The sequence below is a fragment of the Cryptomeria japonica genome, chromosome 3, assembly GCF_030272615.1.
Source record: "Cryptomeria japonica chromosome 3, Sugi_1.0, whole genome shotgun sequence".
Lineage (NCBI taxonomy): Eukaryota > Viridiplantae > Streptophyta > Pinopsida > Cupressales > Cupressaceae > Cryptomeria > Cryptomeria japonica.
Genome location: NC_081407.1, coordinates 998,269,224 through 998,294,706, shown reverse-complemented (window position 1 = coordinate 998,294,706; position 25,483 = coordinate 998,269,224). Strand labels below are relative to the sequence as shown.

The 25,483-nt window shown below is 36.9% G+C and overlaps 2 protein-coding genes across 5 annotated transcripts; one reads left to right on the top strand and one right to left on the bottom strand.

Moving 5' to 3' along the window:
- The first annotated feature begins 6,324 nt into the window (after positions 1–6,324).
- LOC131056311 (leucine-rich repeat receptor protein kinase HPCA1) lies at positions 6,325–12,381 on the top strand. 4 transcript variants are annotated; one of them, XM_057990662.2, is made up of 19 exons: positions 6,325–6,559; positions 6,655–6,775; positions 6,863–6,934; positions 7,032–7,106; positions 7,194–7,265; positions 7,364–7,525; positions 7,604–7,678; positions 7,798–7,857; positions 8,052–8,123; positions 8,219–8,287; positions 8,370–8,444; positions 8,523–8,594; positions 8,750–8,887; positions 8,965–9,491; positions 9,623–9,775; positions 9,890–10,029; positions 10,597–10,825; positions 11,386–11,624; positions 11,738–12,381. In XM_057990662.2, the coding sequence occupies exons 1-19, from the start codon at positions 6,442–6,444 to the stop codon at positions 12,062–12,064; spliced, it is 2,796 nt and encodes a 931-aa protein (XP_057846645.2). In that variant the 5' UTR covers positions 6,325–6,441; the 3' UTR covers positions 12,065–12,381. The 4 variants fall into 4 exon arrangements, with proteins under 4 accessions (XP_057846645.2, XP_057846646.2, XP_057846643.2 ...); XM_057990660.2 differs by having other exon boundaries at positions 6,326–6,559; positions 7,786–7,857; XM_057990661.2 differs by having other exon boundaries at positions 6,327–6,559; positions 7,786–7,857; positions 8,753–8,887.
- Positions 12,382–17,575: 5,194 nt separating this feature from the next.
- Positions 17,576–22,018, bottom strand: LOC131056310 (uncharacterized mitochondrial protein AtMg00810-like). Its single transcript, XM_057990659.1, has 3 exons — positions 21,734–22,018; positions 21,339–21,544; positions 17,576–17,690 (listed from the first exon to the last, which is right to left on the bottom strand). The coding sequence occupies exons 1-3, from the start codon at positions 22,016–22,018 to the stop codon at positions 17,576–17,578; spliced, it is 606 nt and encodes a 201-aa protein (XP_057846642.1).
- Positions 22,019–25,483: the final 3,465 nt, after the last annotated feature.

Sequence of the window (25,483 nt, the reverse complement as noted above, 5' to 3'; positions counted from 1 at the left end):
TTGATCCTTATCTTCTCTCATATTGTTGAATAGTTTTGTTAGCTGTTTACCTACCGGTATATCATAACCAAGTTCTTTGTAGCCTATACCGGGAACCTGTTTGGTTATATGTAGCATCAAACATACTAGCAGATTTCCAAACCTAAAAGTTCCTTTCTTGTCCTTCTTAATCTTGCCTAAGTTGTCAATTAATTCATCCTTCAACCACTCGCATACATCAATCTTTGCATTATCTGAGACTATGTCATAAGCACTCTTAATGCACAGACTTGACATTGAATTGAGTCTGTTTGCATGAGTTGCCTTATATCCTAATATCGTGTTGATAAATCTTACATTAGTATCTTTTACATCATTGACTCTTAAGGACCTTTTATTAGATGTAGCACCAGTTAGCTGAGTAACTAGGTCATTGGAGACCTTCTTAGTTTTGTTTGGCCTTTTACCGGTGGTCGATAACCCTGTGATAGCTTTCATAGCTTCCCTAGTGATTTTGTGAATTGCATCTAACTAGAAAAATTCACCATGTACCCTGCTTAAGACTATCCTAATGACATCCTTGGGAAATTCAGGAATGCTAAGGATCTTTGTAAATCCTAGGGTTTCAATGATCTTATGTTCATCTTTTATATTACCGGATTCATTACATATGTCAAATTTAAACATGGTTTTAATCTCTTCATCTCCTAGTTCCTCAATGTTGCAGTGAATGTAAATTTTGGGGTCTTCAGCATAAACAACTCCTTTAGGAATTTGAGAAAAAGCACCTAAAGTATCATCTTTCTTTGCTACCTCGGGAACTAGTTGAAACACAGGCCTAGGGCATTTTATAACCTCAACAACAGTAGGGTTTGCTATATATTCAAGTGCAGAGGTGGATGCTATGATAAAATACCTTTTACTGCCTTTAGGATGGATGATTGCTTGAAGTGTTCTTGCCTCTTGCTCGAAATGCCTTAGCTCAGAATCTTCACACTCTTCGTAGGTTTGAAATCTCAGTGAAATGAAATGGAGGCAAAACCACAACTTTATAAGGTCTTTTTGCCATCTACCATATTAAATGCATGCCGGCTAAGTATTCACTTAACATTGTCTGCCGATAATAAAGTAATTTCCAACTTCTCATCTCTAACTGAGGGAATAATATCATATGTCTCATTTATTGCCAAACCCTCAAAGAAAATTTTCTTCAGTTTGATGAAGAGCTTCCTGTCGATGGAGTACCACTCTGTCCTGCTAGTGAAGCACTACTCTATCCTGCCGGTGAAGTATTGATTGGTTCTACTGATGGAGGAGTATTCCCAACATTTAGATTAGACTTTCTAATCCATTGTTTTGAGAATTCTTTCTTAACCTCTTCAACTTTTTCTTTACCTTTCAAGCTAGAGCTTTTGTTGTCTGACGGTGATCCTTTGCTTCTACAAAATTTTGCAATATGCCCAATCTTGTTACATGCATAACAAGTTACATTATTCTTCTGAATAGCTTTGCCATATCCTATGTCAGTTTGTGTTCTGCATTGATTAGATAAATGTCCAAATCTTCCACAAACATAACATCTCACATTCATTCTGCAATTTTCAGAGTTGTGACCAACTTTGTTGCATTTTGAACATTGACCGGTGGGTGTGTTGATGTTCTGATAATTTCTAGATCTACATTGATTTTCTCTATGCCCATACTTATTACAGTTAAAGCATTTTCCATTGAATTTATAAGCATTAGGTTGCCTTACCGGTTTGCTGTGATCCTGAGTGTTTGCAATACCAGAGCTTTCTCCAACTTCAAAGCCAATTCCAGAAGTGTCACCTTTAGGTTTTTTATTCTTCAACAAGTTACCAAGTTCCTCTGAGCTTTTCTTGAACTTTTCTTTATGTTAATTTGCAATAACTAGTTCTCTTTCTAGGACTTCTTTCTGTCTCATTAGTTCATTTGAGTCATTCTGAGTGTGCATCAGATCTGTCTTCAATAGGTCATTTTCATAGCTAAGTCTTGTGTTCTCATTTGCTGCATCACTTAGTCTTATGGTTAAATCTTATTCATTCTTCTTCCTATCTTCAATTTCTTTACAGAATCTCATAGTCATATCCTGCATCTCATTCTTCATTGTTATGTTCTCCAGTTTTAGCTTGCTTATCTCATCATTAAGTGATTCTTTTTCATCATTCTCATTTTGCATTTTTTCACATAATTCTCTTCTCTTGTTTCTTGCAATGGTAAAATTCTCTTGAAGTGCCTGAATGATATCCTGAGCTGCCTTTAGATCATCTTCAAGTTTGATGTTTTTCAATTTTTCTGCATCATAGTCTGAGAGAGTTGCTTCATCAGATTTTCCATCTTTATCGGTGTCAAGATCTTCCTCAAGCTGTTAGGCTTTTGAAAATAGAGGACCAAGCTCTGATACCAATTGTTAGGATTCCCATAGATACTGAGAGTGGGGGGGGGTGAATCAGTATCTAACCAGTAATCAAAATTTCTTATCTTAAAACATGCAGAACATATTATAACAGTGTACCGGTATGCAAGAAATAATGCAATAAATAGAAATGAAAGAAACCGCATGAAAATCACACCATAACACAATGATTTAACGAGGAAACCCGGTGTGGGAAAAACCTCGGTGGGATTTGTGACCCACAATATTCAGTTACTGGCCAATAAGATAATATTACTTACAATAGGGGCCTGCACATGCAGGAAGGCCAAGTGCTTAGAACTCATTGCTCAAATGGGAAGTCTCACTGACTTACAATGTGGATTATACAAATCCAATAACTTGTACTACTTTACAATAGCATCTTCAATGCTAGATTCAATACCGGTTTCTACTCTGTTCTTTACATATACCCCTTAACCTATATTTCGCACAATAGGTCTGCCTAATCTTTTTCTCCTTACTTTTTCACTTACATCACTTCCTTACCAAATGTATACAATTATCTCTTTTATATATAAGAGTCATTTTACAATGATATCAAGTCGGCTTACAAGGTTTTTACAATAATAAACAAAAATGTAATATAACAAAAATCCTGTCGGCCTCTGTGCCGATATGCTTCCTTTTTCTGTCGATGTCGGTGTAGAGTGTGATCTGCTGATGCCGGTGTAATGCCTTGTCAGTGTAATGCCTTGCTGGTGCCATAGGATTGTAAGGTTTCCATCAATGACAAAACCTTCAATCACATACAATGTCTCATTGGAGTGTGCATATGCCAACAAATCCAATGTCTTGTATTGCTTCAAGATAGCATCTACTATGCCAGATCCAGTATCGGTTTATAGCTCTGCTTCTTACACAAACCCTTAACCTATAATTCGCATAATAGGTCTGTCTTATTTCGCCTAATTGCATTCATCCATAATACATCCTTACATTCTTCCAATGTTCTACAATGATCTCTATTATATAGGAGTCATTTTACATCATGCCAAGTCGGCTTACAATGTTTTTATAATAATAAACAAAATACATTTTCAATAAAATTCCTATCGGCTTCCTGTGCCGGTATGCTTCCTTTTACTGCCGGTGTCAGTAGTCTGAGTGCCGGTGTAGAATCTGATCTTGCTAGTGCCGATGGATTGCCTTGCCGGTGTCATAGGATTGTAAGGTTGCCATCAATGACAAAACCTTCAATCACCTACAATGTCTCATTGAAGTGTGCATTTGCCAACATATATGACTGACAACCCATGAGATTGAAGATTTTGATTATACAAGAGGCCAAAAATGATATTTTAGGCCCCATGGTGGGCACCAAAATGTTGTGGTTGTGAAGTAGGGTACCTGCAACTGCAACACAAACACTCAATAGATCATTACAAGCATGGTTATAAAATTGAAATTAAATGAAAGATAAACCATGACAAAGCGACCTATCGCCTCTTAAGAGATGCGAGTGTGTATTTGCTTTCAAATCTAGATGAGAAATCCCAGTGACATGACCACACCTAGACAAAGGATTTAAAATGATATGATGTGCAAGCTAGATAAATGCATGATTAAATTAGATTGATCCAATAAGATAATTATGCTAATGGTATGCATGATTATGCTAAATGATAGATGCAATCAAGCTAGATGAGAGATTGATTATGCTATATGATAAAATAATTATGCTAGAATATGATCAATTTAAGCTAGATCTAAGATGCAATTGCCTATAATAACAATACTTAAATGAAATGCAAGAAACGATATGCCTATAATAACAATGCTTGAGATGAGATGAGACACGATCTGCCTATAATAACAATGCTTGAAATGGGATGAGATCGAATCCTTTGTGCTGCAAAATGGGGGATATTTATATGATTTCCAAGGCCAAGGGTGAGGTGGAAGGAATCAATGGTCAAGATTGAGTTTGAAGATATCAAGGGTGGAAATGGAGGAGGTTGGAGGGAGGGACACTTGTCATCTCTGTGGTGACAAGTGTCAAGGCATCTTGCTTACAAGAGGGCAAGTGTCCAAGGGAGGAGACATGTGGCATAAGTGAGGAGGTTAGGATGGGTTTAGCTAAACCCAAGATTAGGTGGAATGGGTTAGGTTAGGGGGTGGTTAGGTTAGGTGGTTAGAAGTTAGGAGGCATGTGGGAAATTTGAATTTAAAAATTCAAATAATAGGATTTAAGGCTAATTAACTTTCATCAACTCATAAATTGATTTATTTTAATTAATTAGGGGATTAGAAGAATGAATCAAATGGGGGAGGATTAATTAATTCAGATTAATTAATCAAAGAGGACTATTGAAATGAACTTATTAAATAAATCCTTAGATTTATTAATAAGCGGATGAATGGAGAATTTAATCAAATTGCTAATGGATTCAATTAAATTGGGAAGGGGGATTAATTAAATAATTGCATATTTAATTAGTTATCTTCAAACCATTTTTAGGTGTACACAAGACACACTATCAACAATTCACTACAACTATTGATTGAAACTCACACATGTTATTAGCATAATATTGTTGCTTTAATGAGTAGATTGAGCTTTATTCTATGGTACTTTTGTATTCAAAATTTATTTGTACACACATCATAGAAAACTAATTGTTTGTCCAAAGTAATACTTGCATAAATAGTTATCTAGCCACTAAATAAGTATGTAAGTCACTGTCATAATGTAAGACAACTGTAAATTTGAGGACCACATTGGATACAATAAGATGACACTCTTTGTGGTTACATACCCCTATGCAAATTTGAACATCCTCATTCCTCCTACTGTAGAAACATCTCTTTGCATTTGCACAAATCTCTTTACACCTTGAAAATTGATGTCTTATCATACTTTAAACAAGTTAGGACATCCATGAACAACAATAATGAATAGTTTGTAATCTTTCTAGAGCGAAATATTGGATGTGAGTTATAATTTTATTTCTTGCTTGTAAATATACTACATGAATATGAATTAAATACTATAGCACTGTAATAGGTACATACTATCATTTTTTATCTTAAAATGTATTATTCATCTCAAATAACCAAAGAATAAGTGAAACTCTCCATCGAATCACATTGTGGATAAATTATTTTTGTTAAAAACTTTGCATATTAATTTTGTTTCTAAACTATGCTTGATAATAAATTATTTTTGTTAAAAATTTTACATATTAATTTTTTTTTAAACTATGTCTGGTATGTTTTTTAATGTAATCGATGATGTTGACATGACACGCTTTCCGGTTCCACATGAAACACTTTTGACGTGGAGCTATGAACTAATGACGCCACAATCAAGGGACCTCATCCTCACAATTGTTCAAACCCGCAAATGCAACGACCAAACAAAAACACAAGACCTGCAAACTAAAAAAAACATCATACAAATTAATTGATTAAGAAAGACAATGATTAATTTACCATTTAAGCAACTTCCATTCCGCTGTATTGCCAAAGACATGAATTAATACAAATTATTAAATATGGCAGTACAATACTTTATTATATAGTATGAACTGAAGCAAATAAAGATAGAGATGGGAGTACGAGAGTACCTTACTCATATGATTTGGATTCAAAACATTCAATCAAACTTCAAAGATGACCATACGATAGCTACCTATCTGTACCGTTACAATGATCTTGCAATCTCTACTGCACAAGCAAAAGGGGAAAAAAAGGATTTTTTTGGAATAAACAGATTTTATTAATAATAATCGCCCATTACAAAGGTAAAAACTGCTCAGAAAGCCTGCCAGTACAGTTAACAGACAAACTGCCAAAGCAAGAGCTTACTAATAGCAGACAGAAAGTAGGTGCGAGTTAACCGAACCCGAACATGGCATTACAATTGGAAGATATTCCATGGCTTTGCTCTTCTACTTTGTATATGTATTAATTCTACATTGAATATGGTGGAACCCACTTGCCAACTATATGAATGACAATAGATTGAGCCCAATGCACTGTACTGGTATAGCGCAGCATAATCAATGGCTTCAGCATCTTACAGCTCTCTGTTTTTTCTTCTGTACAGTTCTCTGTTTATTCTTCTGTACACAGTTGTTTTTCTTTGCCCCGAAGCAGCTGCACTGTCAAAAACCCTGGACGGTCAGTAGCTATTAAAACTTCCTCTTTGTTATCATTCTCAGTTGTTTCTTAAAAATGGGGTTGATTTTTATGTTATGAACTTGTTGGATGTTTAGTACAAATGCTAATGGCGGTGAAGTCCAAATGGCAAAATACTCCACCAACATGGGAGGGCTCTGATCCCTGTTCCAGCCAATGGAACGGCCTTGTCTGCACTGCTTCAAGAATAACTTCACTGTAAGAACCCATTTATTGTTATTTTCATGCAGGAAAAAAAGTTCATTGGTTTTTGTAATTTGACACCATCTGAATTTGGTTCAACAGGACATTATCTAGCATGAACCTTTCAGGAACACTTGCTACAGAAATTGGGTTTCTTAACGGCTTGCAATCTCTGTAAGAGAACAGTAAAAGTAGTCAGTGGAGCATAATTTGCACTTCCCAAGCCAATGCATTTTGATCATTGTATTGAAATTTTAGCCTTTTGTTGCAGAGATTTGTCTTACAATAAAGAACTGATTGGACCCATCCCAAGCACCCTGGGAAATTTGATCAACCTTGAGAGCTTGTAAGTTCATCTTTTTACGAATAAAATCAAATTATTTGTAATTTGTGTTCAAAATTAGTCCTCTGTCATAACACGACGTTTCTTCAGGGTTTTGATAGGCTGTGGCTTTACCGGACATATTCCACACGAATTAGGCAACCTGCAAAAGCTCACTTTTCTGTAAGAAAATCGCCACTCCAGAATTAACTTGTGCCATGGTTTCTCAATATTCTTTTGGTTTTAATCAGCATGAATAAGCTTACTTTTATGTTTTTCAGGGACTTGAGTTCAAACAATTTTAGTGGCCCCATACCACCATCTGTGGGTAATCTGACAAAACTTCGCTTGCTTGACCTGGCCAAAAATCAACTGTCTGGATCCCTTCCAGTATCAAGCTTAAATGGGTCGGGGCTAGACAGGCTAATTAACGCTCAACACTTGTGAGTATGAAAGTTTAAGGATAAATATACTTCTACCTACACAATGCTGCTAATTGTTTTATGATTTCTTGGAAACAGCCACTTGAATTCAAACGGACTGAGTGGATCCATTCCTGCGGATATTTTCCACTCAGATATGCAACTGATCCACGTGTAAGCACATAGCTTACCTTTCAGTTAGGGCCACATGACAGGGTACAGAGTACTAATCTTTGCGATCTGTATTGTGATAAAGAGTACTCATTGTTGTTTGTTTGTAGACTGTTTGACAGCAATGCTTTAGTGGGAGAGATTCCATTGACTTTCGGGCATGTACCAACCTTGGAAGTTATGTGGGTCTTTAATCCTCTCTGAATTTGATGAATATGGTGTAGATTTTGGGTTTTTTAAAAGGAAATGACATGATTCTTCTGGAAAATCAAAATTCAAATTTGCATAATTATCAACTCTGAAAATTTGAAAAATTAAAAAGAGCACTTTTGCTTGGAGCTATTCACCAATTCTTGCTCTCCCTGTTGTGAGACAGAAGGCTCGATGGGAACTTTTTAGAAGGTCCTATACCGTCGAACATTGGCAAACTGAAAAATGTTAATGAACTGTAACAATCTTCCCTCTGCTTTCAATTCTAAATCGTGCTTAAATCCACTAAAGCAAAATAATTTATAATCTTGTGGGATTTCCTGATCTTGTCAGGCATCTATCGAATAATAACCTGAGTGGTACCATACCTGATTTGTCAGGAATGAACAGACTGCAGTACATGTAAGTATGTGTTTTAAATAAATTATTAAGCATCTATGATTTTCGTTGTTTTGAGGTGTAATATAGGTTTGAATAATGCCAGAGACCTGAGTAATAATTCGTTTGAGGCTTCCGAAGCTTTGGAATGGTTTGGATCCCTGGAACAATTGACGACTCTGTAAGTTCCCTCAGTTTGACTTACTTGACAGTTAATACCAAATCACACATTCTAATATTTGTTTGGTTTGAATTACAGAATATTAGAAAATGGAAGCCTGATAGGCCCGGTGCCATCTAAACTTTTCTGCTTGCCCCAGCTTGAGACTGTGTGAGGTTTCTATACAATTAAGTAAACAGAACACTGTCAATGATATTATGATTTAGTAGGGTGTTTGTGGATGATTTGGACACCCTGCTCTAATCAAACTACGACTGTCCATATAGTCTTGCATTATCAGCAAATGATGGTTGGTTTGAATGAAGCAGGAGGCTACGAAACAACGATCTCAACGGAACTCTAAAAGTCGACACAAAGGGAAGTTCCCAACTACAACTGATAGACCTTGAGAACAATCTCATCACTGGCCTGTCTGTTACTGGAGAAACCTATACCAACTTGATGTAAGTGCAGCTTTTTATTTTTATGAACAGCATTTGGTTGTGGTTTATGTGCTGACTATTAGGTTTTGAAATTGCAGGTTGAGTGGTAATCCTGCTTGTGATAAAAACTCAGAGCTTGTTAACAGTAAAGCTTGTCAAGCTGAAACCACAGAATTTTTCTATGCAGCTGGTTCCAAAACATGTGGGGACAAAACATGCAGTAGAGATTTCAGTGCAAATCCCGATATCTGTGGGGACAAAACATGTAGGGAAGATTTCAGAGTAAACCCTGAGACCTGTGAATGTGCAGTTCCTTACGAAGGCAAACTTGAATTCAGAGCTCCCTCTTTTTCTGATTTGAGCAATGTCTCAAGGGTGGAGAAATTGAAGAATTCGCTGTGCACACAATTGAATTTTTCAGAAGGAGCAGTATCAATCTGCTGCATGTCCTTTGATTCACATTATTATCTTAACATAGGAGTGCAACTTTTCCCCTTCGGAAACAAACCTTTTTTTGAAAGAGCTGAAATCATAAGAATTGGTTTCGCTCTGAGCAACAAAATTTACAACCCTCCTGATGAATTCGGCACCTTCTCTTTCACAGCAATTTCCTACTACTTCACCGGTACAAAACTCTTCGTATTTTTTTGATGTGTGACGTTGTTGACCTTGGGTTCATGGGTTTTCATACTTTCAAGCACCTTGGCTTCTTTCATTAATGAGACATCTAACTTGGGCTGCGCTTGCTGATTTCAGATCCTAGAGAATCAAAAGGATTAAGCTCTGAAGCAAAGTTTGGTATATCAAGCGTTGCAGCTGTCTTGGCTCTTGTCATTGCAGGTGTGGGAGGTTATGCATTCAGGCAAAAATGGAGGGCTGAGAAAGCAATTAAACTGAGCAAACCCTTTGGTAGATTACTTTTCTCATGTCCCACTCCCTGTATGTTTCCATTCCTCCAAATAGTATCTTCTGCAATCCAAGTTGTTTTCTTCTCACAAATCACACTTCTTATTTCTTGATTAGCTTCTTGGAGGGGGGATAGTCCAGAGAGCAAACGCCCTCCCAAAGTAGATGGTGTTAGATGCTTTTCATTTAGAGAGCTCAACAGATGCACCAACTATTTCTCTGAGGATCACAAAATTGGTTCAGGTGGCTATGGCATGGTAAATTTAAACAACCAACGATATGTTCTATGAATTTCTTTTGTATTCCATATTTATCAGTATCGAGGAGTGTATATCAATATCGCGGAGTGTAACTATTTAATGTACCTCATTGATGCGGTATAAAGTTCAAGGTTAGATAGTTAAATATTATTGTGTCATGGAGTGCGTCTGTCACTGCCTGTTTTGCTGAAGTAGAGAACATAATCAAAGACTTGTATAAAGCAATAGAGAGTTTGAATATGAGAATGGGTAATGAGATTACACACTTGAAGGTGGATGTTGTAGGCAGTTTCCAGCCTAACTGTAGATTTTAATTTGTAACGAAAAAACAGGGCAGTGGCAGAGGAACTTCACAATCAAAATCCCCAGCAAAGAATTTGACAGTTTGGTTTGAATAAGCTTGAAATCTTTAGAACATTTAGATTGACTTAATAGGAGGGTCGCAGGAATAAGGTGATGAAGTTGTCAATTATACAAGTAACAGAGGAATAATTTTAACGGTATACGAGTGTTTGAGCAATTTTTGTTTTGCTTTACCCACTTTTGATGTCATGTAAATTGCAGGTGTACAGAGGGACACTCAATGATGTGAGCCAAGTGGTGGCCATAAAAAGAGCCAAGAAAGGATCTCTGCAAGTGCAGGGTGCAGCAGAATTTAAAAATGAAATTGAAGTGCTCTCACGCATTCACCATAAGAATCTGGTTAAGCTGACTGGTTTTTGCTTTGGGGATGGAGAGCAGATGCTTGTCTATGAATACATGCCTAATGGATCTCTTGCCGATTATCTTTCTGGTTGTGCTTCTAACTGTCTTCTGTTGCATTGATCAGCAATTAATATTATTTCAAATGACAGAAGAGTTATCTAAATATTTCAATTGTATCATTGAATGGAATGTTTCTTCCTAAAAAAGTCAATGGAACATCTCTTTCCTTAGAACCAGTAAAGCCAACACCTTTGACCTGAGAAGCATTAGCTATAGTGTTCTGTATATGCTTTTGATAAGCAATACTAATTTTGACCTGAACGTTTTCAACTTCCCTAGGCTGAGTTAGGGAGGGATATACTAGAAACATGGCTTACAGTTTATAGCTCTCCGTGATCATTAAGTGTCTCAAAGTAGGACATCCTATTAATTGGGTTACTCAGAATTACATTCAATTTCTGTTTGGCATTTTAGGACTGATTTGTAACTCCATATGATTGTGTTAAACCCACTTCTGTATTTTGTTGGTAACTAAAATCGGGTGTCTGAACATGGCTGCAGGATAGATATTTTAAAAATTAGAATCGGTGGTAACAATGTCAAAAAACTAATGGGATAAAACTTTTGGTTTATTTGTGAATGGCACAGAAAAGAGTGGAAAGCAGCTGGATTGGAGGAAAAGGATAGTGATCGCTCTAGGGGCGGCGAGGGGATTAACATATCTCCATGAGTATGCAAACCCCCCCATAATCCACAGAGATGTGAAGTCCAGCAACATCCTACTCGATGAAAATTTCAATGCCAAGGTCTCTGATTTTGGCCTCTCCAAACTCTCTGTCTACGGGAAAGAGATTGGTCATATGACAGTCAGTGCTAAAGGAACACCTGTGAGTATACCAGACAATTTTAGAACTTCTAGAAAACAAGTAAACAAAAAGACCCAAGATTTAGTTTAATTCTTAATAACTTAAAAGAGATTGCCTTGTAATGATTTTGACAGGGGTACATGGATCCAGAGTTCTTCACAACATATGAGTTGAGCGAGAAGAGTGATGTTTACAGTTTTGGTGTTGTATTATTAGAAATCATAACGGCAAAGGGAGTGTTTGAAGATGGGCAACATATTGTGCAGACAGTGAAGAAGAAGTTGGAGGAGAAAGGGCAAATGAGGGAGGTGATGGATCCCTTTCTTAGAGGCGAAAGTTGTATGGGGTTTGAAAGCTTTCTGAACATGGCTATGCGTTGCGTGGAGGAATCGGCGGCGAGAAGACCTGTTATGAGCGATGTTGTCAGAGATTTGGAGTCCATCTTAACCGCACTTCATTAATTTCTCGAGGAAAGTCTGCAAGTCCCTGTTCCGTTGAAACCATTCACTTGAATTAACCTTAGAGATATGAATATGACTCTTAGTTTCTTGCACTCTACTCCTCTATATTTTACCTGTTTACAAAAGATGTTAACGTAAAAATTCAGTTAGAGAAGTTGTAAACTTAAAAATTCTGTTAACTACTAGCTTGGATTGTGAATTTTTAAGGCTTTTCATAATTACTTGGCACCCAGGCAAACCCTTTACAACCAAAGCTTGTGTCATTTTAAAAAATATGTTAAATATTATAGCATTTTAATATTATTTTAATTTGTGTATCGATGTTATTTCTCTTTTGTGATAGAATGTTTAATATCATTATGTCTAAATAAATAGTATTTTTAATAGTTGAATTTTTTAAAAATTATTTATCTCTGTTTACATATATTTTCTCATATTCTATTTGATTTATTTTTATATATTTATCATCACGATCTATTTATTACATTTATTATTATTTCTTATCTAAATATTCTTAGATCACTTTCATGGTATGTAAGATCAACTTCACACAACATGTAATTGACCCCCAAAACTCAAAAGTTTACCAACTAGAAGTGGACGGGGATGGGTAGTGGATATTTGTTGTTCTTTTATTTTTGTGAGAAGACCACCATAGGTAAAGTTTGGAGAACCAAGAGGATAGGGTGATGATTTTGGTATGGTTTTGATGGGAGGTGGTAAAGGATTGTGAGGGGAATTCTATGGGTTAATAGGATCTTGATATGGAAAGGATGATCTTCTGATATGGTTTGGAACAATATCATGGGAAGGTGGAATTTATTTGGATAGTGCAATGAGGGAGGAGGATTCAAAATGGCTAGACTCATTGGAATGAGTGGAGAGAGGGAGGGTGGATTCAACGATGTTAGGATTTGGGATAGAGTTAGGGTTTTGCAGGGGGAACTAGCATTTTGGCAGGGATTGGGAGTTTGGATGGTGTGAGGATCATAGATGGAGGCGGTGGGTGTCGGGAAAGTGATGGCCTGCATACTTGGTGATTTTGGAATAGTGGGCATGACTCCTAAACTATAAGATTTTGATTTAGTACTTGGAGGAACCTTTGGATGATATCTAGAAGGTATGAATTTGATGGTGGAGGATCTTCGATGTAGGTTTTTTTGGATATGATTAATATACCAAAGTGGAACAATACTATGTCGAGGAGTATCCTTTAATGAAGAATCATGCATGATATTATACCTTTTAAAGTTGGATCACTATATGTTTTTTTCTAAACCAAGTTTATAGTTGATGGGTTTATTGACAAGTACATGACATTAGATTTTGTTCTTTTGGATTTGATCGTGTAAATGAACGCAAAAATTTACACAGTCGAATCCAGAAGAACAAAATCTAATCATTATGGATTGTGGAAGCTTGATGAATTCAAGTACATGACATGTCTTGTGTCTAAGAGATTTTCACAAGATGAGGGAATTGATTATTTCAAGAAATTTTCTCCTATGATTTCCAAGATGGATTATATTCATCTTAAAATTTTATTTGCTACATCATAAGAATGGTCAATATATTAATAAATGTGAAGAGTGCATTTTCACAAGGTGATCTTCATAAGGAGATCTATATGGAGCAACATATAACTTTTTGCAAGATTCTTCGCTTGATTGTAGGATTTAATGTTTAGCTTATAATCTTAAACAAGCTCACCAAGCTTAGTATGAGAAGGTAGATATTTTCTTACTTGAGTTTCTAGTTCCCCTCATTGCCATTTTGAGTCTACAATATGTGTAGAGGTATTAAGATAATCTCTTGATACTCTTTCTTTGTGTTGACGACTTGATTCTAATAGGTAGTTCCACCTTCATAATTTGAGCTATTAAAAGATTATTGATGGAGAAATTTGATATGATCTATCTTCAACTTTGGCATTATTTCCTTAGTCTTCTAAGTCCTTAAGTATATAAGTCATATAATTTTTTTACAAAAGTATGATCTTTTTTTGGAACTTACCATTTATCGTGATTGATTGCAAGCCTATTGTCACACCATTGCATACTGGGCTAAAGTTGTAGACACTGCAATTTATCTTCTAAATCGTGCTGCAACCAAAGCCCTTGATGACATCTCTCCAGAAGAAGCATGGACAGGGGTGAAGCCTTCTATCTCACATCTTCGTGTTTTTGGATGCACTGCCTATATGCAAATTCCTAAATAGAAAAGAAAGAAACTTGATGAAAAATCCATGAAATGTATTCTTCTTGGTTATAGTAGTGAGTCTAAGGCATGTCGCCTTATGGATCCTAATACAAAGAAGATATATATTAGTAGGGATGTAATCTTTGATGAGAAGAATGATGTAAGTTCTCCTCCTACATCTTCACCTACTGAAGATAGTGCTCCTATATTCAATATGGATGGTAAAAATGATGGGAATGTTGATAGACACTCACCACCCATCAATGTTTCAAAACCATTGCCAAAATGGTATACTAGTACCATTAGAGATGCAAAGCTAGATGGAGTTCCAGACAGTTCTACTTTAGGTCCAAGGACTCGCAATGAGGTAAACTTTGCACTAATGACTTCAGTTATTGAAAATTTTGAGCCATCTACTGTTCAAGAGGCACTTGAATCAAAGACTTGGAAAGAGGCTATGGATGGAGAGTATCAATCTCTGATGAAAAATAACACTTGGGAGCTTGTTGATCTACCACCTGGTAAGAAAGCAATTGGTTGTAAATGGATTTTTAAAACTATGTATAAAGCAGATGGTAGTATAGATAAACATAATGCTAGACTTGTAGTTAAGGTCTATGCTTAGAAAGAAGGTATACACTATGAGGAAACCTTTGCTCCCACTGCAAAGATAAAATCCATTAGAATGATTTTTTCTTTAGTTGCCCAATTTGGTTGGAAATTATACTAAATGGATGTGAAAAGAGTCTTTCTTCATGGAGCCCTTAAGGAAGAGGTCTATATGACCCAACCAGAGGGATACATTGCACCTAGTAAAGAAGAAAAGGTGTGCAAACTTGTCAAGTCCTTGTATGGTCTCAAACATTCTCCTAGAGCTTGGTATATCAAAATTGATGAGCATTTGCTAAAACATGGGTTCACTAAGCATCCATATGATCCAAATATCTAGATCAAGGATCAAGTGGGGGATATTGTAATCATTAATGTGTATGTTGATAACTTGGTCATCACAGGAAGCTCAGAAGAGATGGTTGAGTCAACCAAAAATGATCTCAAAAAGGCTTTTGAAATGACTAATATCGGGCTACTGCACTATTGTCTAGGCTTAGAAGTGTGGCAAACAAATCACCATATATTTGTGTCACAAAGAAAATATGCTAAGACATTGCTTGAGAAATTCAAAATGATGGATTCCAAACCTATGTCTACACCTATGGAATTAGGTTTGCAATTGTCTATTTCTGATTCATCTCCTCGGGTGAATGCAACTCTCTATTGACAAATGATTGGAGGTTTGATTTACCTGACATATACTAGACCAGATATCAGTTTTGTTGTTAATTATCTTTCATGATTCATGCAAGAACCAAATATATCTCATTGGCTAGCAACAAAAAGGGTCTTGAGGTACATACATGGTACAATGGATCATGGTTTGGAATATAAAAGGAGTGACCACTTTTCCTTGACAAGGTATATAGACGCTGATTATGCAGGTTTAGTTGATGATAGGAAATCCACATCTGGATTTGTTTTCTTCCCCAGTTCAAAAACCTATTTCTTGGGGAAGTAAGAAGAAAGATAGAGTTTCTCGTTCTTCAACAGAACCATAATATCGCGCAACAAGTGCAACCGTTTGGCTACATCTCATATTGGAAGGATTGGGGAAACTTCAAAATTAGCCTACAATTCTCTATTGTGACAACCAAAGTGTTCTCAAGCTTGTTCATAATCTAGTGTTTCACGAACAGACCAAGCATATTGAAGTTGATTGTCACTTCATACAAGAACATGTTCAACAAAACAACATTCAGCTTTAGTTCTGCTGTACACAGGAACAACGTGCTGACATCTTCACCAAACCTCTTGCATGTGTGAAGTTTGAAAGTTTTCAGGATTCTCTTATTAGCACTTTAAAACAATGATGTAATAGGGGGGAATGTTGGCTATTCCATCGTTCTAACCGTAGAGTTGTTGGTTTGTTAGAATTATTTAGAATGTTTGTTTTCATTTGTTAAACCCGTAAGTGTCATTTAGAGCACTATGTTCACCGCCATTGCATGTATATAAACCTATACATTAATGAATTGGATCATTCGATTGCTCTGCAAAATGCCAATACACAGGACAGATTCTTGAACAAAAATATCCTGACTGTAATCTTCTACATTTTCCTACGGTGGATTCAAAACTTACTATTAAATGCAATTTAAATGCTTTGTTTATTATTTTTGTTTCTAGGGTATTCTACTAGATATTTGTAGAGTTTTTGTGAAGTAAAATGAATAGTCTAGAAGCTTCTGATATTACTGCAGCTTTAGCAGAAATAATATACCCAAAACAAAGGGCAGTTATGTAAGCGAATGCATGTATAAGTGGTATGCGGCTGTAGAAACAACAGTTACCAAAAATAGGGGACTCTATTTTTAGTATCATTTATGAGCACTAAAACATGCAAGAGCTGTAAGTAATGGAACAGATTATTGTATGATTTTATTTGGATGAATATGAAGATGTAAATCATTATATGGTATTACTCTTTGTGTTATTTTATTGTATGCTCTATTTTATTTCTACTCCTTTGCCTCTTCACTTCACTGAGTTCCAAAGTTCCATCGATAGAATTTCTCGCAATTCTCCTATTCATTCGAAATGACGTTGAAAAAGATCAGATCTTCCTTTTATACCTTCTAGTTGTGAAAATTTTTAAATGCGGGAAGGTAACGATCTATCCTTGGGTTTCCATTTTCCGTCACACTGAGAAACACTTCGGAAAGCATGGAAGATAGCAAAACAAAACATATCAATATTCGTCCCTAGTCCACTTAAATCATGATCCCTAAGCATTTTGATTACTTTGGAGTTTGGACTTACATTGTTGTTAAAAAGATTAATGAAGAAATCCATTTAGGAACTGGGGACCTATCGAAAGAATTATTGCCGAGGTCCCTGCAAATATCATAGAGAAAGTGATGAGAACGAATTTGCCTTAAAATGATAGATCACAAAGAATGAAGGTATTGCTATTAAAACTAACGAGATAAAGCGAAGGTAAGAATCAAAATTATTTAATAGAAACAAATGAAAAAGGTGATTCAATTATGAGAGGAAGAGGTCGGGAGAAATTGATAAGAATAATATTTCTATTATAATAAGTATGGTCATTTTGGAAAGAAATGTAGATTAAAAGATTAATAATGAAAGTATACTTATTGTAGTGTTGTAAATTTTACACTTGTCTTTGAATCTTACCTTAATGTACCCTCCCATAATTCACTATTATCATATGCCCATGAGGTGAGTGGTGATAGTTCACATAAATGGAGCACTACCAGTGGAGCTTGTTTCCCGTTCACTTAAGTATTGCAGGTTGAATAGCCCAGATATAAAAGGTAATTCACCCTTCCGTTTATTCTTTGAAAGATGCCTGAAACATAAAAAGAAATCTTAAATGATGTTACAAATTGCTTCTAAGAACCATAAAATGCACTGAATCTTACATGTCAGCTAGGTTTCCGGATGAGCTAATGTTTGACGGTATTCCACCTTCCAAATGGTTTTGATCAAGTCTCCTGTTAACATACCTTTTCAGTAACAACGTAGAAAAAGGTTGCGAAGAGAATAGTTGTGAAGAATGAAAATATATAAGAATAAAATATAGGACTCACAAAATTTGTATGGTCTTAACAAGACCCAGTGTTGATGATATAGTTCCATTGAAATTATTTTGATCAAACAACCTGCACATAATGCTTAAATCTCCTAACAATTTGGCAGAAAATAAATGATCTATTAAAAAGAAAGAAAGAATGGAGGTGCATACTTACACATGTATAATGGACATGTTTTCGTGGAAACTTTATGGCAGACGGGGGCCTTGCAGTTGGTTTTTATTAAAATGGCTTCAACAATTAATCAAGCACAACTTCCTGATTTGCACGACTATACAATATACAAAGATGATTAGCAGAAGTGAAAATTAAAAAAACAAATAAAAGACTGTCTATATGAGCTTCTGGATTTGATTGTGTGAGATTTTTTGCATCAACGTTTCGAATTACACTCTGTGATCCATCATCAAGATGAAAGCAAAGAGCACAAGGAGTTTTCCTTGTGATCCATCATCATAATCTTGTGTGGTTGATCATGGGTCCTATCCAACTCAACGTCTTGTCTAGATCCTCATGATGATCAATAATCATTCTTTTGGGGTCATTAATGTTTATTCTCCTAATGATGTTGTAGAGAGATCTTCTATTTAGTGGTAGATTATAGAGTCAATGCCACTAGCCACTTAGTTTTTATGTAATTTATACAAAAATATTTTAGGAGGTATGCCTTTTGAGATCATAGTAGATGTGGTTTATCCCACTTTGGATTTTGATTTTTCATATTAATGGTTAGAGCAACATACTCTCATTGGATATTTGTTGGGAGGTCCCCCCTAAAAGCATATTTAAAGGTTGGGTCTCTAAGACTTGGGCCCCGCATGGGGTAGCCTTGATAGGGTCGTGTAGGACCCTCTACCCTCCTCGACACACTAACCTCTTTAGTGGTATTGTTCCTAATAATTCGAGATTTTTCTATAGTGGTAATCAAAACTAGCAACTCTACTGGGGAGGGTGTGAGTCTCACCAGTGACAACTTACTTGCCTCTTGGTTCACTATATCTAGTACGAACCTCTTAACTTGATGGGCTAAACTATTGTTGCATGGGACCCTCAACCCTCTTCAACACCCTAAGCTGTCTAGTGGTTCTCTCGCTCTCTAGCGGTGCTCTCCCTAACAATTTGAGATTTTTCTATAGCGGTAGTCAGTTTGTGTTAACAAAATTGGCAACTCTACTGGGGAGGGTTTGACTCTCACCAATGACAACTTACTTGCCTCTTGGCTCCCTATATCCAGTACGAACCTCTCAGCTCGAGGGGTTAAAATATTGTCACGTGGGACCCTCAACCCTCTTCAACACCTTAACCTCTCTAGTGGTGCTCTAGATAATTCAAACTTTTGGTGTAGTGGTTGTTGGTACGTGTTAAAAGGTTCAAAACCTAAGGGATTATTTATTTATTTATTTATTTATTTTTTTCTGAAGTTAGTTATGTCTACACTTTTTTTCACCATGGCTCTTGGTGTGTTTGATAATCTCATTTGGTCTTTTAGGCTTACACTCAAGACTTCTTAGTCTTGGATGATAAGAAACCTTTTGTGTCTATTGGGCTTGAGTTCTCTAGTCTCCTTTTTTCTATGTTAGCATTTTCTTCTTGCTAATGCTTCTTTCTTAGGGAAGGTTATTTGTGTTGAGCTAGACCATTTTTATCAAGCTCAACCCCAGAAACGGGTTTGTGTGGAAGTGGATTTATCTTCATATCTTAGGGAATCATTCAATAGTCAAATTGGTAGCCTTTTCCATACTCAATGAGTACTCTATGTGAACTTTCCACCAAATCATAGGTATTTTTTCTTTTTCCTTTTTTTAAAGTTAGTCATATCTAGACTATATTTTACCATGGCTCTTGGTATGTCTGATAATCTCATTTGATCTTTTATGGTCTTACACTCAAGACTTCTTAGTCTTGGATGAGAAGAAACTTTTTGTGCCTATCTATCTTGATTATCTAGTCTCCTTTTTGCTATGTTACAATTTTCTTCTTGCTAATGCTTCCTTCTCGGGGAAGGTTATTTGTATTGAGACAAACTATTTTTATCTAGCTCGACTCCAGAAACGAGTCAGTCTGGAAGTGGATTTATCTCCATATCTCAGGTAATCATTCAGTTGTCAAATTGGTAGCCTTTTCGATAATCAATGAGTACTTTATTTGAACTTTCCACCAAAGCATAGGGATTTTTTCTTTTTTGTATTTATGAAGTTAGTCATGTCTAGACTATTTCTCACCATGGCTCTTGGTATGTCTGATCATCTCATTTGATCTTTTATCCTTACACTCAATCTACTTCTTAGCCTTGGATGGGAAGAAAATTTTTGTGCCTATTTAGCTTGATTCTCTAGTCTCCTTTTTGCTATGTTAGCATTTTATTCTTGCTAATGCTTCTTTCTTAGGGAAGGTTATTTGTGTAGCCTTTTCCATACCCCAGACAATAATTCAATAGTCAAATTGGTAGCCTTTTCCATACTCAATGAGTACTCTATTTGAACACCTATTTCTAGAGCTAATCACCAAAGCATTTAAAATCAATGATTTCTTGCAAGCAACTCCTAGGTTTAACAACATTTGATAGATCCATTTTGTTGGCAAGCTGGAGGAATTGATTATGTGTTACATTGATGTTTTTTCATTCATGGCAACACTAGATGTTTTGGTTGTTTACTGGTTTCCGATAGAGTGGTTGGATTATGATATTGATCTGGTATGCTCCGCTATGCTTTGTGTTAAAATCCGAGAAAACAGATTTAAACCAGAATCAAATTGAAAGAGTTAGAACAAAATATTGGAAATAAAATGGACAAAATAACAATGCTAGAGAAACTTGATGTGAGTGCTCAATGGCAGAATAGCATCAAGAGAAATCTCCCAATATCCAATATGAAAATACAAGCAAGGTAGCATATTTATATAGACTCAAAGGAGGGGTGGAGGTGGCAATACCAGCCAATGAGAAGAGACCACCATGATGGTATAAACATAGTAAATGCACCTCCTCATAGCATGTCGACACCTCAATACCCACTTGTCTTAAGTAAACATGCTTTATTAACCTAAGGAATCTTAATTAAAGTGTAGAAAAAACCTAGGAAAAAGGAAAATAATAAACCCAACTAGGAAAATAAAAACCTATACTAACACCCCCCCTTAAGCATAGCTTAGGTGGGTAAAAATATGGGTCCCAACAAATGAAGCCTGATGAGGTACCCATGTACATATTCCTCCCCCCCAGCAAAGAAGAAGCTCCCCCCAATAATGGAGAGGACACACCCCCCCAGAATATATATATATATATATATAGAGAGAGAGAGAGAGAGAGCTAAGAAGCCCCCCTAGCAAAAGAGAACACCTGCCGCACCCCAAACAAAGCTCTCAAATGAATGAACTTGCTCTTAGTGAAGGGTTTGGTGAACATGCCTGCAATTTGATCTGATGTCAGACAGTACTGAAGATCAAGAACCTGCTCATGAATTAGCTCCCGAATGTAGTGCATGTTAATCTCAATGTGTTTGGTCCATTGATGATGGACCATATTGCGAGAAATCTGAATAACATGCTTGTTTTCACAAAAGATGACTGTAGGCTTTCGAAATGAAATGCCAAACTCAGTGACAATGTTCTGAAGCCAAATGACCTCAGTAGCAACATTAACTGTTGCTCGATACTCAACCTCGATAGATGAAAGAGCAATTGTAGATTATTTCTTGCTCGACCAAGAAACTGGACTAGAACCAAGAGGGAAGCAATAACCTGAAGTGAACTTGCGATCCTGAGAATCACCTACCTAATTTGAATCTATATATCCCACCAAGTCAATATCCATGCCCGCTGTATAATGAATTCCATAACTGTGAGTACCCTGTACATAGTGAAGAATCCGCTTAGCTGCTTTCCAATGCAGCTCATGTGGCCCCTGCATGAACCTAGAGACCAAGCCCACTACATATGAAGTATCAGGCCTTGTGTGAGTCAAATATATGATACTTCCAACTAATTGACGATACAAGGTAGCATCCGCCAAGGGTGAAGAACAAGAAGCATCAAGTTTGGCTCCTGACGGAAATGGAGTCAATGCAGGCTTACAGTCAGCCATGTGAAATCTTGAGAGCATATCAAGAGCATACTTAAGCTGTCCAATGAAGATACCAGAAGGCGACTGAGTGATCTCAATCCCTAAGAAGTAGTGGAGTAGGCCTAAGTCAGACATCAAGAAACGATCATGAAGGGCAATTTTGACTTCCTTGATATGGGATGAGTCAATCCTAGTGATCAAAACGTCATCGACATAGAGAATAAGGAAGGTGAGAGTATCATCCTATTGCAAAATGTAGGTGTTTGGATCAGAATGGCATCGAGTGAACCCAACTGATAGAAGGAAGGAGTCCATCTTGGCATACCAGGCATGAGGGGCATGTTTAAGGCCATAGAGAGACTTCTGAAGGTGACAAACAAGTGAAGGATCATGGACGAACCCCTGTGGCTGGTCCATATATATCTCCTCCTGAAGGTAACCATGAAGAAAATAACTCTTCACATCGATCTGATGAACTTCCAAATGATGGGCTACAATACTAGCAAGGACAAGTCGAATGGAATTCATCTTGGCAGCTGGCACAAAAGTCTCAAAGTAGTCAATCCCAACAACTTGGGAGAATCCTTTGGCGACCAAGCGAGCCTTATGCTTATAAACCGACCCATCTACAACAAATTTTGTTCGGTAGATCCACTTGCAGCGAACAAGTTTCCTTCCCTTAGGAAGAGGGACTAAATCCCAAGTATGGTTCCTCTCCAAGGAATTGAACTCCTCTTGCATAGCAACATCCCACTTGGGAACACCCAAAGCTTCTCGAAAAGATCGTGGATCTGCAACTGTAGCAAAGAAGAGATGTGGAGCATGCTAAAATTGAGACATTGTTCTTCTCTCATCTGAAGGATCACCAACCCAATCACCTACTAACTCCAATGTCTGACGAGCCCAAAGAGGCCCAGTAGCTGGAGAATGAAGAGAATATGGAGGAGAATCATCACCGTTTGAATGATTACCAAGAGAGGAGGAAGATGAATCCTCATCATCATCATCTAAAGTGGAGGAAGAAGATTCCTCAGAAGGATCAGGAGGATTAAAATCCTCGGAAGAACTATCATCATGAAGTCGTAATGTCTCCATAGAAATGAAAGATGGAGAAGTGGCGGAAGAAGAACCAGAAGTATCCTCCTCAAAACTGACACTACTCTCAATGAAAAGCTCATGTGTGGTAGGATGAAGAAGCATGTAGCCTTTGACACAATCTGGATACCCAAAAAATATGCAAGGCTTGCTCTGCGGATCCATAGCCTTGTGTTTCTCTGCTGGAATGTGGGCCCATGTAGGAGACCCAAACACATGAAAGTGTTTGGTTGTGGGTTTCTGACCAGTCCAAGCTTGGAAAGGAGTTGCCTCCTTCAGAGCTTGATGGGGAACCCGATTCTAGATATCACATGCATAGTTCATGGCCTTTTCCCAATACTGAGGTGCCAATGATCTGGAGTGGATCATACAATTAGCCATTTCCTTCAAGGACTGATTCTTACGTTCTGCAACTCCATTTTTTTGTGGAGTGTAGGGAACTGTGTGTTGAAGATCAATGCCTTTTGAGATACAAAATTTCTCAAACCTCTGGCTGACATATTCCCCCCCATTATCGGTGCGCAAAACCTTGATGGTTTTCCCTGATTGCTTCTCTGCAAAGGCTTTGAATTCCTGAAAAGACTCAAAGACCTCAGACTTTCATTTGAGAAAATATACAAAGGTGTACCGAGAAAGATCATCAATGAATGTCAAGACATATTTGGCCCTGCTGAAAGAAGGATTTGGAAATGGTCCTGCTAAATCACTGTGAACTAGCTCCAAAAGTTGTGCGGCTCTCTATACTTTGACTTTATCAATTTTTTCTTCAAGGTGCTTGCTCAGAATGCATCCTTGACAAACTCCATCAAGAAATTGAATAGAAGGCAACCCTATAACCATGTCATGTTGACTGAGCTGCTGCAAGTAGTGGTAGTTCAAGTGGCCAAACCGTTGATGCTACAAATGACTCACCTCATCTGAGTGAGTAAGCAATGCAAGTGAAGGAGAATTAGGAACAAAGTGAGAAAAGTGATACAGTCTAGATTGATGATATTCCTTTCCCACTGTAATTGTAGACCCATTATACATCTCACTAATTACCACTGTGTCTGGAGTGAACTCAACCCACTTGCTAGAGACAATGTGAGTGATCTGATAGACAGATAGGAGATTAGTTGACAAAGATGGAACACAAAGGACATCCTAAAATGTTCCTTCGCCCACGTCAATAGACCCTCTCCCATGCACTTCAACAGGAGTGTCATCACCCAATAGAATATATGACATAGAACATGACTCCAAAGAGGAAAAACTATCCTTTGATGAAGCCATGTGGTGCGAAGCACCCGAGTCAATAATCCAAGAATTAGGTTGGGAAGCAACAACAACTAGGGCCTTTCCCCTTACTTGTGTCCTTTGAAGATTCCTGAGATGAACTTGGTTTGTCAGAATCAGACACCTTGATGTTGTTCTTTTCTAGAAGACGAGTCAAATGATCAATTTGCTTCTTTAGACATTTATGTTCATCATGAACGGGTTTCTTACAATAGGAACACTTAGTTTTCTCCTTCTTGAGCTTGTCACCCTTTGAAGAAGATGCATCATTAGTTGCTTTCGAAGTAACTGGCTTTTGTTCTTTCTTCTTTTCTCCTTGGTTATTTTGTTTCTTTTCTTGCTTAGAAAGCCCATTTTGATCTTTTGTACCTTGGTTGGCAACCAAGGCTTGAGATTTAGAGGGATTAATTGTGCCCATTTGAATCATCTTATCCTGTTCTTGTGTGAGTTCTTTTGCAAAATCATCAAGAGAAGGCATTTTAAAGCTGGCTCCTAAGGCACTTTTTGTAGCATAGAAAGTAGAAACAAAAACTGAATAGTTTGGACCAAGTTTGGAAAGAATGCTTAGAATAAACTGTGAATCTTTCTTATCTATCCCACATTCCTTCAATATCAATTTTACATCCTTTAGTTTTGTGAAGAAGTCCTGAATTGTATCAAAATTACATGGATTTATCCCTATTAGTTCATTCTCCAATTGGTGTCCCCTTCACTCATCTTGTTTACCAAACAAACCTTCTGATGTCCATATATCATTTGGAGTTGTAGCAGATTCAACATGAAAAAGAAGATCAGAAGATATAGACATACATAGAGTACCATTACCTTCATCACATTTGTTAAACCATTTTGGCTTTTCTGCAATTAGTGTTGGTTCAGTTTCAAGCCCATAGTTACTCTAAACAACCCTAACTTCTAAAGATAGATTGTCATTTTTGACTTCCACTCATAGTAGTTGTAAGGTGTGAGTATTGGTACTCTATTTTGATCCATTTTAATGCACAAAGTAAGACTGCTTGTGTAGGAAAGAGAGACGAAAAACTCAGAGCGAACACATTGGACCACCCCCCTTTTTACTATAGAGAAAATCACCCCCCAAGATATTATAAGGTGGCA

Excerpts from the sequence above, each read along its gene's own strand:
- LOC131056311 (XM_057990660.2), top strand. The coding sequence starts at position 6,442 with ATGGCTTCAGCATCTTACAGCTCTCTGTTTTTTCTTCTGTACAGTTCT. Across the intron at positions 8,445-8,522 it reads CTGGAACAATTGACGACTCT|AATATTAGAAAATGGAAGCC; the intron begins GTAAGTTCCCTC and ends TTTGAATTACAG. Across the intron at positions 9,776-9,889 it reads TAAACTGAGCAAACCCTTTG|CTTCTTGGAGGGGGGATAGT; the intron begins GTAGATTACTTT and ends TTTCTTGATTAG.
- LOC131056310 (XM_057990659.1), bottom strand. The coding sequence starts at position 22,018 with ATGGCTGACTGTAAGCCTGCATTGACTCCATTTCCGTCAGGAGCCAAA. Across the intron at positions 21,545-21,733 it reads CGGGCATGGATATTGACTTG|AACATTGTCACTGAGTTTGG; the intron begins GTGGGATATATA and ends ATTTGGCTTCAG. Across the intron at positions 17,691-21,338 it reads TCAGATCAAATTGCAGGCAT|GCATCTTTCAAAGAATAAAC; the intron begins GTTCACCAAACC and ends TTTATGTTTCAG.